General features: G+C 35.9%; 1 protein-coding gene across 1 annotated transcript; it reads right to left on the reverse strand.

Annotated features, from left to right (window-relative positions):
* Positions 1–1,240: 1,240 nt before the first annotated feature.
* RGS1 (regulator of G protein signaling 1) lies at positions 1,241–5,518 on the reverse strand. The gene is made up of 5 exons (XM_025991330.2): positions 5,289–5,518; positions 4,826–4,906; positions 4,345–4,406; positions 2,810–2,973; positions 1,241–2,061 (listed from the first exon to the last, which is right to left on the reverse strand). Exons 1-5 carry the CDS (start codon positions 5,423–5,425, stop codon positions 1,876–1,878), a joined length of 630 nt encoding a protein of 209 aa, XP_025847115.1. The 5' UTR covers positions 5,426–5,518; the 3' UTR covers positions 1,241–1,875.
* Positions 5,519–19,691: the final 14,173 nt, after the last annotated feature.

Below are 19,691 nucleotides of genomic sequence, written 5' to 3' on the forward strand. Positions count from 1 at the left end.
TAATAGAGAAAGAGCAGGTGATATGCCTCCTACACTCATCAATGCGCGAAGATCGACAAACTTGGTGATGGACTGAGGAAGGGATAGATTATTATTACTTGATTATTACTATTGTTGTAAAACTGAACCCTCTTCCTAAGCTTCTCTTATAATATGACCTGCTAAACCATGGAATAAAATTCAAGGTAGAAACAATATAGATTCTATTCCATAGAAACTCAAGAGTAATACTTTTAAAATCTTATATATATATTGCTCCAAACCCTAGCTGTGGGCCTGATGAGTAGTAATCCTGTACTGAGAATATCCATAGTATTTCACTATGGTGTGTGGATGGCTGATTATTCAATAAAATATGGAACACGGGCACATGGGAAGATAGAGCTATATAGGCTATGCTGGAATGGGCATAATCTTGATTATTTTCTACTCTCTGTAGGTGACCCCTACAGAGTCCTCTTATTTTCCTACTTAACTTGACACTTAGAGGACTGTTGGAGACGTGAACGATTTAGGAAATGTATTTTGGCCAGTGGGGGGCAGTGTCTCATAGCAGAAAGAGCTCAAATTGTGTAGTGAGAGATTTGTGTGCAACACCCCCCCCCCCCCCCCCCCCCCGCAGCATGACTGTCTTAATTACAGGGTTCCCAGCCCCGAATTATCTTTAGAATCACTTGGGATTTCCTTCTAAAATGTAGATTTTCATAACCTATCCCTTCAAGATTCTGATTCAGTTTGGGATAGGGCCCTGAAAAAGGTGGTGATTGTGGTTATTTTTAAAACATCCTAAGTAGTTTGACAACTAAATTTGGGGACTAGTGATTTATTCTGAGTCTCCAGCTTTCACAAGATTGCTATGAACATTGAGTTTTCTAAACTTAAATCACAATAAAATATTAATTGTTAATTAGATTACTTCTTGAAATTACTCTTCTATCCCCTTTTTAAAGACTTCTTCAATTTTTCATCAGTTTGAAGCTTGACTATATGAAAGAATATTTGTTTGCTTTCATAATAATGCATAATGCATTAAGCATTATGATAGCAAAGAGAAAACTAATGAACTCTTTCCAATAGATACATATAATACTTTAGTATGGGATTAATTTCCTGATAATTTTAGATGTTGAAGAAATGATAGAGAGTAGAAGAGCCTTGCTTGAGTTTTTGTTAAATGTGAGGAATAAATACTCATTTCTAAAAATGGCAAAGAAATGTAAAGAGAAATAGCTTCTATATATTTTTAATACAAAACTCATTTATTATGGCACTGTGATAATTTAATTTACAAATAAATTCTCACTTCCCAGTTAAAGAGCAATAGTTTAAGTTAAATACATTATTCTCTTCTTCATCTCTTTCAAACCAAAAGCAAACAAAAAATATAAAACACCAAAAACCCTTGCAAGCATCAATAATAGCAACGGTGGTTGCAAACACATATTTTCCAAATAGCTATCCCAGTTAGAGATCTCAGCAGTTCAATGCAATCTCTATATAATAATATGTAGCATAAATATCAGTTGACCTTAAAGCTTATAGCATGTTTTAATTGGTTTCAAAACCTTTATTCACAGTTTCTGTGTAACTGGAGTTACCTGGCCTTCTCAGTACTGAGGGATTTTCTGACATGTCCACTTTTTTTTTTTTTTTAATGACAGTACCACAGTATCTCCTTCTTTCTACTGTCTCTTGCTTATGTGCCTTTAACCCTGAGCCTGCATAACTTCCATGTTAATCCATTTTGAGTCATTTGCTCTTCTCTTGGGCCTGTGGAGTCACTCAAAAGGGCCAGGTTGTTCACCCAGGGAGCCATAACTGGAGCATTCCTTCTGTCCTTGATATGATCTTCCATTCTCTCCAGCCCGGAACTGGTCACTTTAGACTATTAGCCTGAAGTTCATTCAGAAGATTTAAATATATATTTGATTTGAGAAATCTGGGATAGGAATCCTTTTCCATAAGAGTATATATAATTTTTTGGGCTTCATCAAAACATGTAGGGGTTGGTGCTTTAATCTTCTTGGCTGTAGATTCTCGAGTGTGAAAGTCAATATTGATCTAAAAAGAAATACTAATTAATACGTACTTCCAATTTATTGCACATTTTGTGATGTGACTATGTTTGTTGAAACATCTCAAGACAATGGCATTAAGCCCTCAGTGATATCAGTTCAAATATCTCTTACATGCCTTCTCTAAACCAGCTCTATACTAGGTTTGAAGGAAGTAAAAAGAAATATCACACACAAAAAAATCTTTGCTCCAAGTTAGCTCATGGTATAGTTGGGAGATGCCAAAGAGACAGACATGAAAAATTTAAATATCCATACAAGGTGAAGAGTGATGTGGTCATTTAAAATTCATAGGAGAGGACACCTTGTGTAGTAATTTTTGCTTGAACCAAGAATATTTAACTGGAATGGGGGCACTACTACTAACTGAAAATATCTCTGTTGCTATAATTGTATGTATTACACTAATCTGTATTTTATCCTAATGTAAGATGAGCTAACTCATTCAAGACATTCTGACATGTAATTCTGGCTGGTAACACTGGTACTCCTTACCCCACCTCTATCATGTTAGCTAATTTTGCAAAACCAATCTTTTCATTCTACTGTCTTGAAATATTCAAAGATATAGAAAATTAGCTTATTACTGCACTGAACTATATGAACATACCTAAATATTTAGCAGTGAAATTATAATACTTAAAAAAGATCTAATCTTGCTATGTATGCAGAATGCTATTTCTGCATCTAAGTTCCTTTACACATAAATTGATGATAACAAAGATAATACTTACTTGTTTAGCAGCATCTGAATGCACAAATGCTTTATATATTTTCTCCGCTTTGCGATGCAAAAGATCAGACTCTGTTTTTTTATAGTCTTCACAAGCCAGCCAGAACTCAATGTTCTCCTCACTGAACTCAGACTTTAGGAAACTTCTGAAGACATCTTGACCAACTAAAAATAAAGGGTGAGAGGTGAGATAATTAAATTATTTGAGCCAATAAATGAGTACCTTAAAGAAGAAATTTGCAAGAAAAATACTACTGCATTGTCTAGGCTCAAAGGTAAGATACGGCTAATGCTGAAGAAACAACTGTGCGTAATTCATAAAGATGAGACAACCTCAGAGATTCCTTCACTGATAGTTTATCTGGGGCCAGACAAACCCATCCACCGTCACAGGCTGCTAGCAATGGCTACAGAACTGTGCTTTGCTTCCATCTATTAAGTTGAAATTCTGCTCTTGTGATAACATAACAATCTCTTTTCTTATAAATACCAACTCCTAGCCAGACTGTAGATTATTTTAGGGAAGCAAATATTGACGAAGGTCATTAACATCATGTTTATTATTAACAAATATAAATTCCCCATCCAATCCCTATCAGTCAGGAAATGTGCTGATACGCTGATTCTATTTGCTGGTGTTACTGAGGCTTTTTGATGGGCCATTTCTACCATTTATTTGTTTGGTTGGATTGTAAACTAAGTCAGATGATAAGAGGGATGAACCACATTGAACTACTTGACACCCTAAGTAGGGATTAAGAGTGCTTGTGGGGAAAAGAGGATTAAATTCTTCCTCTAGATAAAGACCACACTGCTTATTCATACCTCTGAGTGAGATCCTAATCCCAAGAGAATTGCAATGCCCACGATGAGGGAAAGGCAAGCTGATTTCACTCTTTACCTTCTCTTATCAGAAACTCCCCACAAGACTGTTTAAAAATTCTTTTTATCATATCTGTGTTATCATGTATCATGTTATATATAATGCAATTAAATATTGTGTTTCTCAACTTCCTTCAAAGCAGCAAGGCACGTGTCCTTGGTTTTGAATCCTTAGTGCTTCTAAACTGCCTACCACATAAAAGTAGGCTAAATGGAGTCAATGAATGAATGGAGAGAATGAATAATAAAATAGTCAATTAACCTAATGAATCTTACTTCTTACATCCAACAGTTACAAAAATACATTCTATAGGTAGCTTTCAGAATGGTCATAAGTTGAGATGTTTGGTTTACTTTTAAAAACTTGAAACTTCAGAACCCCAGCATAGCTTTAAATTTTGCTCCTATAATGATCCATGGAAATACCTAATTGTCTCAGCAAATTTGTCTGAAGGACAGTGGCGGACTGTGTGTGAGGTCAACATCACGCTACAATGAGGAATAATATGCTGAAGCTATTAGTGACTACAGAAAAACTGGAATACAACTTTTTATATACTCTTCTATCCAGAACACTATGTTTTAATGAGGTCATTCAATCTATTAGTGTACTGAGGTAAACCTAAAAACATTTAGTAAGTTAATCATACTTACTTTGGTTTGCAAGTAGTTTTTCCAGAGATTGAGACCACTGCATTACTTCATTAACAGAGAGTCTGCTGGGACAAAATTCACATAAATTAGTCAGATATTTTTTTGTGTGTGTAATCACAAATGATATCAGAATGGCTGCTATATTTTGATAACTCCAGGAACTAAGATTCTAGTTCTATAAGTTTTCTTAAAATTTATCTGTAAGAAAACAAAACTTCCTTTAGAATTACTATCATTATGAAAATATCTGTCAGTAGAATGTGAAGAAATCTAAATACATATACTGTAACAGTATAATGAATAGCAAATTATGTACACATACGTTGGGACTTAATTTACGTTGGTACTAATGTAGTCTACTTTTGCTTGGCTTGTTACTTAAAATAAACACTAGCATGTGCAGTATTAATCACTTGCTAGAATATAGAGCTAATACACAGGCTGCTCTTAAAATGATAGTTCAGCATATTAGTATACATACATGTCTTTGGATTTAGAAGGTTTAATTCCAGATTCCAGATGTGGGATCATAGATCTCAGGTATGCTTTCACATCCATTCCACTACAAAAGATAGAAAAATGAATATTCATATTTACTCAGTAGAATACATTTTATTTGCACAAGGAACGTGAAATAAACTTCTCCAAGGAACAAGGCAATAATAAAAATAGTTGTTACAACATTTTCCTATGTTAAGCTTGAGCTAATTTTTACAAGCCAAAGTCTGCAAAAATTTCCACATAATCTAACGCCCTGTCACGAATCATTAAAAAAAATTTGAATACAACTAAATGTATAATACATGTATTATATATACACATCAGCTAATTTCTCTGATTTAGTTAACTAAATGCTCATATTTTTCCCATTCATTCTCAATCCTTCTGCCATTAAAGATAATCTAAGTCAAAAATTCACAAAATGAGACATCAAGTGAACTTACAAAGTCTTTGGCCTCTTTTTATGCGTTTTATCATCTAGAAGTGAATGATCAGTTTCTTTCAATTCCTTTGGATTAGCAGAGAAGAACATTCCTGGCATTTTGTCTAACCTTGGTGTGGAGATGCCTGCTGCTCGCATAGTCCTCACTCGGCAAATATCTGCTCGTCAACGTCTCTGCTGCTTTATATAGTAAAGGCAAACAGGCTCTTGCTGTTCAAATGAGTCTGTTTATCAAGTGATGTTACCACAGACACTGGAAGTTCCCTCTTTCTTGGTGTGTTATGACGTGTATCTTGAAAAAAAAGAAGCATACAGTGATGTCTTGTGGTAGAAACTTAACCAAATGAGTATAGGTCACTTGATTAAAAAGAAAGAAAGAAAAGTAAGCACACAGAGGCACACACACATATACCACATGCCTAAAGTATTAGCAGGATCAGTCTTTGGTTCTAGGGGATGTCTGTTTCTTCATAAAAATTGCATATTTCAGTAAAATATTTATTTTAGTGTATTTATTGTATCACACAGAAACTCAATATTAGAGATGTATCCCCTCAATGTTTTGAATATTCCTTGATTATAAAATTTCTCTGATCACAGTATTTTAAAGAATTCTTTTTTTTCCCAGAAAGTAGTATAAATAAATATCTTTCTGTTTGATTATTTGTGTATATATCTGGTAGGAGGGAGAGTTATGAGAGGTTATCTTAACTTTTCCCCACTCCACCTCCCATCTCTTATTTCTGTAGCAAGAAATTTCTATTTGTGTTTTCCAAAGTGTGTGCTACAGATTCTGCTGGTGATATACAAGATAACTTTAAGGGGTTCATGAATATTAATATTTACCAGGAATATAATTAATATATCAATCTGTGATTTTTTTTTATATTACTGCTTAGGAGAAGAATAAAGGAAAATTAAACAAAACTATAAATACATAAAAGTATAGTTAACACAAGAACATGATATAATATATAAATATAATGATACCAAAAAATGACACAGTATCAAAAGAGAACCACTTAAGGTAAAATGAGAGTATATTTGGACAGGCCAATAAAGTCTACTTCTTAGGTTATGATGATCTTCCAAATTTTGGCAGTATCTCTGGAGACAGTCTAGCTTTAATTTAAGATTAAAGATTAAAAAACAAACAACCCCGCCCCCCCCCAAAAAAAAACTCTCAGAATTTAAATCCAATGAATTAGGTGACTACTCACTGATCAACAAAGAGGGGTGAATGCAATGTAAGCTTTTATAGAGTTTATCTATAGAGTGTGCATATTTATGGTGTCCAGTTTAATGTAAACCTCCTCTGGTTTTTGTCACTGAAAAGACCAAACAAATTTTATACAGAGAGGCTTCTGGTGGTATTATGTATAGTTGATAAAGAAGAGAGTACTACTTTTCCTATCTTGGTTCTATCATCAAGATAAAAAATAAATGAAGAAATCACATTATAATATTTGAAAATTTGCTTACTACACACTCACAAATATGTATATTACGTTGTACGTGCAAGCATCATTTGATGTTTGAAAGATAACATGATGCAGACAGAGAGCCAGTGAGATGAGCCAGCCACTTTGAAAGTGACCCAAACAAAACTGATGGGGCTTCAAGACTGCTGACAGAAAGGCATTTGTAAATTTCTTGTGGTTCAGTCTATATTTACTTTTCTGTTAACATCTTCAACATTGCTCACATTGGTTTATCTGGTAACCTTTCATTTCTCTAGATAATGTAGGTACATTAAGTTAGAAAAACAAAATTTATGGGCACGTCGGTGGCTCAGTGGTTGAGCCTTTGGTTCAGGACATGGTCCCAGGGTCCTGGGATTGAGTCCCGCATTGGGCTCCCTGCAGGGGAGAAAAAAGAAAAAAAAATTAACATTTATTTTTAATGGCCCGTTATTATTGTTATCCAAATATACTGACAACGTACAGAGTATGTTTCTGCAACTATAATTCTTCGGATGTGAATTAACAGTATCAAGTATCAGGACAACAGCAGCAGCAACGGCAGCAAAGGTTAGGGGGCAACATAGGTTTGGGAAATTAAGATTAAATAAAATTCTTAAACCGGTTAAGGCAGATTTTCGGAGAGCCTTTATTTTATTTTTTTTAATATTTTATTTATTTATTTATTTATTTATTTATTTATTTATTTATTTATTTATGAAAGACACAGAGACAGAAAGGCAGAGACACAGGCAGAGGGAGAAGCAGGCTCCATGCAGGGAGCCCGATGTGGGACTCGATCCCGGGACTTCAGGATCAGGCCCTGGGCCAAAGGCAGGGGCTAAACCACTAAGCCACCCAGGGATCCCTCAGAGAGCCTTTAAAATGTTAATGGACATCTGTCAGTCTCTAAAAGGAGTGTAAAATATGCAGCAGTTTCCTTACATTTTTGAGAACAGAATCCTCATTAGGTCGGGAATATAGTCTGCAGAAATAATATTTTCTGAATAAATTAGGAAAACTGGTCTGAGATAGAAGTAAATTTTCACTTCATCTATTAATAATTCTTTTTTAAAAAATTTTATTTATTTATTCATGAGAGACACACAGAGAGAGGCAGAGATATAGGCAGAGGGAGAAGCAGGCTCCTGTGGGGAACCTGATGCAGAACTCGATCCCAGGACCCTGGGATCACAACCTGAGCTGACGGCAGATGCTCAACCACTGAGCCACCCAGGCGTCCCTATTAATAATTCTTTTATACTGATTTTTTGCTACCTACATACTGACTTTCAGTTCAGGCATTTGCAAGCAAGTACTTGCATATAATTGCATACTTCCAAGCCCAAATAGAGAAACTCCTGATAGAGGGCGTCCTACTAAAATTCCAATGTCACAAATGATTGTTGAAGTCAACTCCAGGGCAAGATAATGTAGCTGGTCTCTCAAAGGCCGCTTGCTAGCACATGCAAAGCATGTATACATGCCAGAGCTAGGCAAATTTGATGGGGCTGGATCAGCAAGGACTGATAAGTCCATGGCAGGGCATTGAAAATTCTCTATGAATCTTATAGTATCACTGTCTGGCCCCTCTTTGTGAAATTCATTAAGAAAAGACAAATATTAGGAGCCCAGAGTGGCTTAGTTGGTTAAGCATCTACCTTTAGCTTGGATCCTGGTTCCAGGATCCAGCCCCACATGGGGTTCCGTGCTCACCAGGGAGCTAGCTTCTTCCTCTCCCTCTGCCACTCCCCCAGCTTGTGCACTCCTTTCTCTCTGTCAAATAAATAAATAAAAGCTTAAAAAAAAAGACAAATCATAAAATAGTAACTTTACTGAATCCATCACTTTGGTTGAAACTGGAGGATTTGATTAAAAGCCAATAGAAGAAACAGTGGCTTTCATAAACACAGGCTGGTTTGTATACTTCCTATGTGAAATTGTGCATAAGTAACTGATTTGGAGTCTTAAGAAAAGGAATATTGCTTGTGGTCTTAGTGTTATTTAAAGAAATTAACAGACTAGTTTTAGAGCAATTTAGGTTTACAGGAAAGCTGAGAGGAAAGTACAGAGAGTTTCTATATACTCTCTCCACTTCCCACAGCCTTCCCCACCATCAACATCCCGCATCAGTGTGGTATATTTGTTAATAAACCTGCACTGACACATCGTTATCACCCAAAGTCCTTAGTAGACATTATGGTTTCCTCTGATGGTATACATTGTACGGGTTTTGACAAATGTATAATGACACGTATCCACCATCATAGTATCAAACAGAATAGTTTCCCTGCCTTAAAAATCCCAGTGTTATATTTTAAAATATCTAGGAGATTGGTTCAATAAGACAGTTCTGATTATGGATAGCAATTGTGATGAGGAGAATTTTAATTATTTTTGCTGAGTTGATATTACATTTTGGTTCCAATCACTCCAGCCACCTGAATCTTAGGGAATGCTTTGCTATATGACTTTTTCAAACTTGGTATTGACTAAACTGATTTTGAACCTTTATAATATTGCTGAAATTTTGTTGTGGACGTTAGGAATTATAGGGAAAAGGACATAATGAGTCTGAGGTTGTATCTTAAAAATAAAAATATATCTACACCATTAAAGTCAGTGACATGAACAGAAATTTTGATTCATTAAAACAAAATGTCTTCAGGGGTCCCTGGGGTGGCTCAGTCGGTGAAGCCTCCAACTCTTCATTTTGGCTTAGGTCATGATCTTAGGGTGAGGGGATTGAGCCCTACATTTGTTAAGCCTAAAGCCTGCTTAAAAAAAAAATTCTCTCTCTCTCTCCCTCTGTACCACCTTCCCCTGCCCTGGCCCACCCCACAAGCTCACTCTCTCTTAAAAATTTTTTAAATTAAATTAAGTTTTAAAAAGATCTGGGTTTAACAAACTATAACTGCAGTCCCACAGTGTATCAGATATCGGTACTGCAAATAGAAAAATGAATGAATCTCTGTCCTAAGGAGTTTACAGTATAGTAAGTGTGTATTTAAGCAAGTAGTCAAAGTGAAAAGTGCCATCAAAGAGGAATGTGTAGGAAAAATAGAGTCTGGATGTGCAGGACAGAAAAGAAAATGCTGTTACCATTTATTACAAAATCAGAATGTATCTATTCTCTGCCTGCTTCTGCATTCCAGATCAACACCGGCTGGAAAGTACAAAAGGACTGCAATGGAGAAACTGATCTTCAGCAAGTAGACACCTCTTCTATGTATACAGGTCATGGAGGAATGGATCCTATATGTAAACACAAAGCTTTGCAGAATTTAAAAGTGGCTCTGAAAGACTGTTGAATTAGCATAATCACCCTAGGGTTGAGTGAAGACAAAGGCTCACTACTTTTTGGGCTCTTGCAACCTCCAGATTTATAGGTAGGGCTACCAAGAATGTTTCAGCTACATTTCGTAGAGTTTATTTGAAAAGCTTCAACAAAGGTAAATTTGGAAGGATCTTCCTCTATGTCTAGGTAGAGGGAAAGAATTATACATTTTAGGCTTGCTTATGATTTTTTTATTTTTTTTTTCTAAATGAAGAAGTCAGCTGAGAAGTTTTAGTAACAGAAGATATTTGCAACTTGGTGCAATTCAGTGATCTCAGTAAACGCAAATTGAGCAAGATAAGAATCTAGTTTCTTTTTCTCACTCTGTTCTAATCTACTTATAGTCAACACCAAACACCTCTTTTCTATAATTTAAGTGATTATAAGAAAATCAGATGTGAGCCCTTCAGTGAACTGGGCTCATGTGATTCTAGAAATTTACTTTATTCACCTTAGAACTCATTTTGCCAATGAAGTTCTCAATAATAGGCCCATTTTCCCTTCATTCTTGAATGTACTAAAGACATCTTTGATCAATATTATCTCTGATATACTTCCTTCATAAAAGACTCATTTCATTTATTATTACTCTATGATTAATAACCATTTCAACAAGGGAGAGTAGTCATGTCTGACTCTATTTGACTATGCTTTGCAAACAAAATTTGCAAGCACTGAAGCAAGTGTCTTGTTCCCAAGTTGAAAGAAATGGAAAACTAAATGCTATAAGAACACTGATACATTATTTGCAGTTGGACTGGAATGATATGTTATATAACACAGGACATAAATGCAAAAGCAGAGATACTTAAAGGTCAACAAAGAGAGGCAATTTGTAAAAATAAAGTATTTTTTAATTACTAGGGGACAACTTTGATAAATGGTTGTATTAATTTCTCAAATCTCATGTAACACTATTTCAGTGATTTGCCTTTGCTTTTACCACACACTAAAGTGGTTAACAACAGTAATTTATTTGCTTTGTTTTTCTCCATTCATTATGTAATTTCCCTAGAAAAACCTATCACATTTTCTTGCAAATATAAATTTTAAAAATGCAAATATAAATGTAAAATGAAAACTATAAATTCCTGGAAGATAACATAAACAGTATAGATGACCTTGAATTTGGTGATTATTTAGATACAACACCAAAAACACTGATCCATGAAAGAAAAAGATTGATTAGCTGAACTTCATTAAAATTAAATACTTTGTTCTTTCCAAAGCTGTGGCACTTATTTCTCATGACTCCACTAACTACACTTTCTTCATGTATTCTCTAATGTTTTGCTTTTGTGTTTGTTTAGTTTTACCAAGTATTGGTGTCAAATATAGTGGGCATTGATTTTATAGCAAATGTTATACTCAAAATAAGCCATGCTCTTCCTACTTGAGTTAGCATGTTGAAGTCAATAGATAGTAACTCTCAGCATGATTCTACTCTTACTGTAGGTATACACGGTCTGTGGTGTTCCACACTTCCTGTGTTTGCCCAGTCTTTTACAAATAGGCTTGATTTATTCATTTATTTTCCTTTTTTTAATTCTTAATTAAATGAAAGGCTTTGAGCCCATTGAATCCTAATGACGTGTTCCATATTCCCCACACCCCCATGATGTGTTAATCTTGCTGCTTTTCAAAAGGCTGTGGGTTCAATACCAAGCTATAACTTTGGCCTGTTATTTTGTGAGTTTGATCAAATCAGCTAACTTCTTGTCAGTTTCCTTTGTATAGAAGTCAAGGTGGCCATGAAGCAACTTACAGTGTTGGCAGTGCTGTTGAGACATTTTTGCTCCTTTTGAGATTCTGTAGTGATCAAAAAATTAGACTCAGAAAAATCAGGATTTAGGTAGCATTTGTGATAGGTAGCATGTTTTCCATTTTTATTTTATGTAAAGCCCTCTGTCTAGACTTCTCCTTCCTAAAACTTAGTAAATTTGGCAGCCCAACTGCTGTAGGTTCTCGGGGCTCCTCCAGGGATTGTGGCTCTGCATTGGCTGGGCCAATCTTCCAGACTATTTCTTTTTCTATCAATATTTGTTTGGGGGCACCTGGCTGGCTTGGTCAGTGGAGCATGAGATTCTGGATCTAGGGGAAGTAGATTATAGCTTCACGTTGGGTATAGAGATTACTTAAAAATAATTTTAAAAAATCTAAAAGATATTTGTCACAAATCTCCTTTTCTCGTAGCTAAGGTATTTCTGGAAACTAAGATGTTAAACAGTGTTTAAATGTATCTTCAGATGTTAATTATATAGAAATATTACAGACTACTTCTGATAACCCTAATCTAATCTTCTTGGCATCTGCCTTCTACAGATACTCATAGCTGGAAATATTGATCACTCCCAACTGCCAATCCATAATGAGGCTAGAAAGAGTAAAGTTATTTCAGTTTGAATTTGAACTGGTAAAAAGTTCCTGCTCTGGAGTCCATTTGTAGGATGGGATTTTCAAGGTTACAAATTTCAACAACCCCATTTTGAGTATTAAGTTAACTTAGACAAACAGTAAGATGATGGGATGTATTGTAGAAGTACGTTAAGTAATATTGGCCAGGAAAAACTACAAACTGCAGAAACATGGCTGCCACCAACTATGAAACTTATATCCTATAGTTCTAAAGGTAGCAGATTCCTAAAAGTTCTTCTGGCTTCTTATCTCTGTTTTCTTCTATGTGCTTTGTTTTGTCTTGGGTTTGTAGAAACAGAAAACCAGGGCAATATATTTTGTGGGAACAAAGCTCATAACCTTGTTCTATCTTTTGCCTCAGATATTAAGGAAGATCAGGAGATATAATTTGCTATATGTTTCTGTTATTTTCTTTGTAAAAATCAGGTAACTTTTACCTTGAGAAATTTTTGTCTTCTCTGTTTTGTCATTATAAGTTTTAAGTTCTATTTTATCTGGATTTGATGTCTTGTTTATGATTCTTTAGCTTTTTCCTCTTGTTGAGTCTGTTTCGACCAGGTTCTTAGCTGAGATAGTAAGATATTAACACACTAAAAATGGCACAGAAATATTAAAAGCAGCCTGGTTTGTGTGGGAATTTGTTCCATTTTTCTAGCGTGGGGTTTCTTTTTTTCACATTTCGTTTAAGCAAGATTGAGATATATTTGCCTTCTGCATATGAAAGCGTGAATGGGCAATGGAAGAAAAAGTGAAATTATTAGCAATGATTAGACTAAATTATAGCAAGAGGTTGGACATAAGCAAGAAAGCAGGGAAGCAAGGTCAGAATGGGAAAGGAGTGGAAATGTCACAGTGGGACTGGCAATGTGCATGACCAACTCTGAAACTGATTTGTCTCTCTTCTTGCTTCCCTGTTTACTATGCAACAGCAATTGATTCCTAAGAAAACTGAAACCTCTTTAGAATATGGTAGTTGCATCATGACTTACATGATCCTACTTAATCCTGGGAATCACATCTTTTACAAGTCTCTTGGAGCGCCTGACTGGCTCAGTCAGAAAAGCATGTGACTCTTGATTTTGGGGTCATGAGTTCAAGTCCCATGTTGGTGTAGAGATGACTAAAATAAATAAACTTTAAAAATAATAAAAATTTAAACTATGAAACAAAAATCTTGTAGATAGTTGCATATTATAATTAATCCTTTGCATCTTTAAGTGAATCATCATTCACCATGTAAAGAAAATCAAAAGCTTCTGAGATGACCTAAAAATGATCAATACATTAAGATTTTGTTTCCTTTCTATATATTTCCTCCTGACTGGGGACACTCCCAAAGACAATGGAGGCCAAACACCAGGGAGAATGTCAACATTTCACTTTTGTTTTACTAAAAAAAATTGATTTAAAATGTGAATCACTTCAGAACTAACTATGAAGGAAGTTTCAAATTTTGAGTTGTATGTGTGGGGTTTTTTCCTAGTAGAATCCATATCCAACTATTAAATCAAACACAGTCAATCCAGAGAAGGAAGATCTGGGCAGTGGATGTCTCCAAAACCAGAATACCAGACAGTTGTAGAATAGTTGTAAGATGAGGATACTGACTCAGGTGTCTGTGATCTCACAAAAGTCTTTAAATCACCCATGATTACATCAAGTTAAGGTCTATCTTAACCACAGCCCAACTTGGTGGCCATAATTGATATTAATCATTGAATAAAACTATACTCCACTTTATGCAGTTGGCAGGCCATTATCCAAATTTGCTTATCCTTTCTCAGAATCACTCTTCAGTCTCCTTTTCCTATCCCTTTATCTTTCCTTTCCAGCTAAAACCCTTGCGTTTTTGTGCCAACATTTTTTGGCCCCCACTCCCCTTTCCCATTCCCTTCCCTTCCCTTCCCTTCCCTTCCCTTCCCTTCCCTTCCCTTCCCTTCCCTTCCCTTCGTTTTATTCTTCACTATCTTCATTGGCTTCTGAATGTGCAGATGGACAATGGCTACTGGACTTCGCCGTGAAAACTTTACCTTTACTAATTGTTTTCCTTTGTGAAATTAGAAAAAAGAACAAAGCAAGTCAATGTGGAGTTGAAAGCTTCTGAGGATTCTGTCTCCTGAGCTCCGATAGAATCTATAATCTTTCAGTAAAACTCTACAAGTGAAGCAAATTTCTTCTACATAAACTTTTGTGTGATTTTAAATAGATAAGAATGAGTCTGTTTTGCTCAAATGTCTAGAACAATGTTTGGCACATATGAGGTACTAAAAGAAGTTGGCTAAAAAGGGAGTTAAGGGCTGAGGCTGACATTAATTTCTTCAACTATTATGCTTTTTGTATGCTAGTCACTCGGCTATGTATTCGGGAATCTAGAGGTGAATTGTATTCTGGGGAAAGACAAATAAATGGGAAATTTTAAAACGTGTTAATTGTACAATGTAAGGTTAGGCATAAAATGGAGGGTATTCGGGAGGACATAAGGTGGTATCTAATTCAGCATCAGTGGGGTGAAGAAAAATGTATTAATTCAACAAATAATACTCATTATGTACCAGTTACTTTTCCAAGCACTTTAAAAGAGGACTGACTCAAGTGGCATATGCATTTTGCCCTTCACCCTTTTCCTTTCTGACATCTGCCTGAGCAGTTATGTTGCTATCATGTGGTTTTAAAAGGATGAAAGCCAGAGGCTAAGGATGCCTGAGCAAAAATATAGAAGGATCTGAAGACCTGATGTGATCACAAAGCCACAGTTCCAGCCTGGTAAGGAGACCTCCAGGTCTCTTGTACATGACAAAAAAAGGACAATCAGACTTCATTGTCTCATCACATTATGTTCTGCTATTAATCTGTATTATTCTAAAATATATAGTCCATGTGATTTTTGCTATTGTTGTTTTGGTTTTTAGATTTTGTCCTTATTAATTTGAAGATTTGCATTTTTGTCCTGGAGGTTATCTTTATAGCTGTGACTTTATATTATACACTTTAACCTTTGTTGCTTTAAATGGTGTCTGTAACTGACTACAAATTATAACCATCAGTATATTCTACTTTCCCCACTTCTCTCCTTTCCCTCTCCAATGCAATTTTGCTATATCAGGTTTCGCAGCTTGACTCAATACTCTCAAGTACTTTTACTGGTATAACTTGACTTTCCTTAAGAAATATCATTTGACATCCAGCAATAAAGGAGAAGGAAAAGAGCACATTCTTAGTTGCCTCCACCCTCTTTCCCTTTCCAACATCTGTAGCTAGAACAGCAGTTCCTGAGTGATTGAGACATGAGGAAGTGCTGAAGTAATGTGGGTTCCAGCCTTTCTGGAAGGAGTTCATGCTTCAGATAGAGATGAGGCAATAAAAAGCGTCTCCCATTTTTTTTTTTCACATTGCTTTCTTTAGCAAGTCATATTCCCCACACCCCCAAAGCCAGAAGGGCTATCTTATAGCAGACTATTGGAGATTACCTTCAGCTTTTCAAGATGAGGTGCCCAAGCACCTGTGCAGCAGCACAAAACAAGATGTCCTATGTAGGAAACTGGCTATGTATTTGGGACTTCTCTAGATTCTAATCCACTATATCAGTCCATGAGGGCATTGAGAGTTCTGCTCACATCTTTTCCACTGTGGAGTTTTCTCTGCCTAGTTTAAACCCCAGCCTCCACATGTGCCTGGGGGTGGCAAGGAAAATGGTTGATGTTGCAGCCCGCTTATTAAGGGCTCTTCCCCACCCCCCGAATTTTAATTCTTCTAGTTCTCTTTGCTTCTACAACAATCTGTTCCTTTTACATATATGACATTTTCCCAAAATTATTATGTTGAAAGAAATTCTTCGCTTCTATGTTTATTGCAGCATTATTTACAATAGACAAGACACAGAAACAACTTAAGTGTTCATTGACCATTGGAAAGGGAAAGAGGGTGGAGGTGTGAATAAATAAATAAATATTCCATTGTACATATACACACATACACACAAACAATGGAATATTATTCAGCCATAAAAATGAAAGAATCCTGCCATTTATGACAATGTGAATGAAACTTGAAGGCATTATGCTAAGTCAAATAAGTCAGATAGAGAAAGACAAATGCAGTGTGATCGCACTTACATGTAGAATCTAAAAAAAACAAACCCATCGATACAGAGAATAGATTGATGATTGCCAGAGGTGGGGGCTGGGGAATGGGAGAAATGGGTGAAGCCATACAAAGGTACAAACTTCCAGTTATAAGATAAATAAGTCCTGGTGAAGCAAGTTACAGCATGATGGCTATAGTTAATAATACTCTGTTGTATATTTAAAAGTTACTAACAGTAGATCTTAAGGGTTCCTATCACAAGAAAAAAATTCTAACTATGGGAGGTGGTGTATATAATCCTTCTGCAATATATACATTTATGAAATCATGAAGTTGCACCCAAACTAATAGAATGCTATATATCAATTATACCTCAATAAAGCTGGAAAAATAAGACATCAAATATTTAAATAGTAAAACTTTTAGTAAGTGCTTATAGAAAAAAAAAAGGAATGCTTTTGGTGTTTTTTGTTTTTATTTTCCTAGTTCTTTTATCAGGAGCAATATCCTGCCACTGCCTACTATGTTCTTCTCAGAAACAATGTTCTGAACTCTTACAGATTTAGTGAAACAACAGACAGGTACTGGGATTCCAAACAGAATTGACTTTTCTTTCCAGCCTCAGGAAGGAAGATATGAAGGCCCTGCTATGAAGGCCCTGCTATTTTACAGCATTAATAGCCAATACCTTTCATATTGTACTATTGTTTTGAAAGAAGCACTCCTTATTGCTATCATACCACTTGCAGTGTCTTCAAAAATGAGAACAGAATATATTGTCAAGCTTAAATAACAAATGTAAAAAAAAAAAAAAAGGAGGCAACTAGTTTATAGGAAAGTTGCTTCAGTATTGTACTGAGCTTACTGTTCTATACACATGCTAAGGACCCAAGTCAGATGTGTCTGGTTATTAAAACTCACTTTTCCACCACACCTTCACCCCTAGTTCCTGAGAAAATAGATCACATTGAGGAGTAAGATTAGGTAAATTATATCTTTATTCTTTAAAGCAATTTATGAGATATATGTATATAATTACTCCTTTTTTATATAAGGAAAGGTAGGCTCAGGGGACTGTGTAATATACTCAAGATCACACAACTAATACATGGTAGTTAATAGAAAAGGACAGATAATCTGTCCTCATCCCATGCTCAGGCCCTGTCTGCTTCTGTTCTCTGCATCAAGGAACAGCTCTCTCTAGCAACTGTCTTTCTTCACTTGGCTAGTGTTCTATTCAGTGGAGTCTGCCTGTAGCTTGCTTCACCCCTCCAGAGGTCAGGAGGTCCAGCAGGCCTTGTCTTATTGGGGAAGACCTTTTCATTCCCCTATACCCCACTTTCATTTTCTATTCCTTCCCCTTTTGAAAGAAGAGAAAACACATACATGTGCACATCATTAGTGCTTCTGAAAAAATAAAAATTAAAATCTCCCATCTAAAGTGATTTTCCACTTCTTTTTCTTCTTTTTTGGTCTTAGCGATAAGACATTTTACATCCTGGTTAAGACTTTTCTGTTCATCCATAAGATTTTAGGCTTTCATATCTTGAGGCTCTGCCTCTACCTTTCTCTTCAGGAATTGTGGTAAATGGGACAGATGGACGCACATTCTGTTTTCTCCTTTGAGGTTCAGTTATCATTGTCTAATATGACATTACCCCATCCAGTGCATTTTTTCATTCTATATATTGTGGGTTCTGTTTCTAGAAGTTTAATTTGTGTCTTCTTATGTCTTCTGTGTCTTTACTTAACATCTTCAATCTTCTAATGTTTGAACACATGGGAAGCAGTTGTAAGAACTGTTCTGAGGTTCTTGTACCAGTGGTGTTTGTACTATTGTTGTGTGTGGTACTATCTGTATCATTTCTGCAGAAGTCTTTCAATTGATCTTCACCTTCAATATAGGTTGTAATTTCCAGACTTCTTTGAATGCCTGGTAATTTTTTATTGGATACCAGAAGTTATGATTTTACTTTTTCAGGTGCTACTTTTTTTTCTCAATGCTATAAGTATTCTTAGATGGTTAGGTTGCCTGAGAACAGTTTAATTTTCCCAGGTTAGGCTTTGTTAGGTGGGATCAATGCCATGTTTTATTGCGGGTTGGTTTTCCCTGTTTTTGAAGCAAGGCCCCTTTTAGTGTTCTACCCAGTATCTTTGAAATATTAGGTCTTCCATTCCGGCTTTTGGGACTAATTCTGCCTTTGTGTAATTTCTGAGTATGATTCCCTCTTACGTTTTCAAGTGGTTCTCTCAAGTAGTTTATCACAGATAAGCGCTAATGAGTATTCAACCAACACTGAAGTGGAACCCTTTGCAAACTTTGTGGAGTCCTTTCTCTGTGTAGCTCATTCTTTTCTGATATTTTTTCCTGCTGAGTTTAACTGCTTGGGTCTCTGAACTGCCAGCATTGTCTCCTCTCCAGGGAGATTACAGGGCTCTGCCTCAGGTCTCTCACCCTCCACCATAGCCAGGCCACTTTCTCCAGGTAGTAAACTGTGAACATAAGGTATGCATTTGTTTCCCATCTCTCAGGGATCACTGTACTTTATTATCTGATGTCTTGAGCTCCCAAGAATAGTAAATGTTTGAATAAAGAAATCCCCAGCTTGGTGACACCCTTAAATGTGGTGATTACAGTTTTTGTGTCATTTTTATATTGATATCATTATTACCTAGCCCTAACTCCTTCTTGCTATGACATTATGTGTTGATAGTAGCACATTCATATAATAATTTTATTCTTTTTCCATAGTCTTTTGATTGTTCTTTTTTTTTTTTAAGATTTTATTTATTTATTCATGAGAGACACAGAGAGGGGCAGAGACATAGGCAGAGGGAGAAGCAGGCTCTCCGCAGGGAACCCGATGTGGGACTTGATACCTAGACTGGGATCACGCCCTGACCTGAAGGCAGACACTCAACCCCTGAGCCACCCAGGCGTCCCCTCATTTGATTGTTCTTTTCACCTTCAGAATACTATCATGCTGACCTTATTGCATTTATTGATAAATACAATAATCATCCAGATTATCAAATGACCTGGATTTCTACAGTTTTTAAAATTGAAATGTTAGACTTTCTCTCTAGAGGGATGACATTTGAGGTTTAA

Source organism: Vulpes vulpes, chromosome 5 (assembly GCF_048418805.1).
Source record: "Vulpes vulpes isolate BD-2025 chromosome 5, VulVul3, whole genome shotgun sequence".
NCBI classification, from domain to species: Eukaryota; Metazoa; Chordata; class Mammalia; order Carnivora; family Canidae; genus Vulpes; species Vulpes vulpes.

What these genes read in the sequence shown, in the direction of transcription:
- RGS1 (XM_025991330.2), bottom strand. Translation starts at nt 5,425, where the DNA reads ATGCGAGCAGCAGGCATCTCCACACCAAGGTTAGACAAAATGCCAGGA. An exon ending in AAAAAGAGGCCAAAGACTTT is followed by an intron (nt 4,907 to 5,288) that starts GTAAGTTCACTT and finishes TATCTTTTGTAG; the next exon opens with TGGAATGGATGTGAAAGCAT. An exon ending in AAAACTACTTGCAAACCAAA is followed by an intron (nt 2,974 to 4,344) that starts GTAAGTATGATT and finishes CTTTATTTTTAG; the next exon opens with TTGGTCAAGATGTCTTCAGA.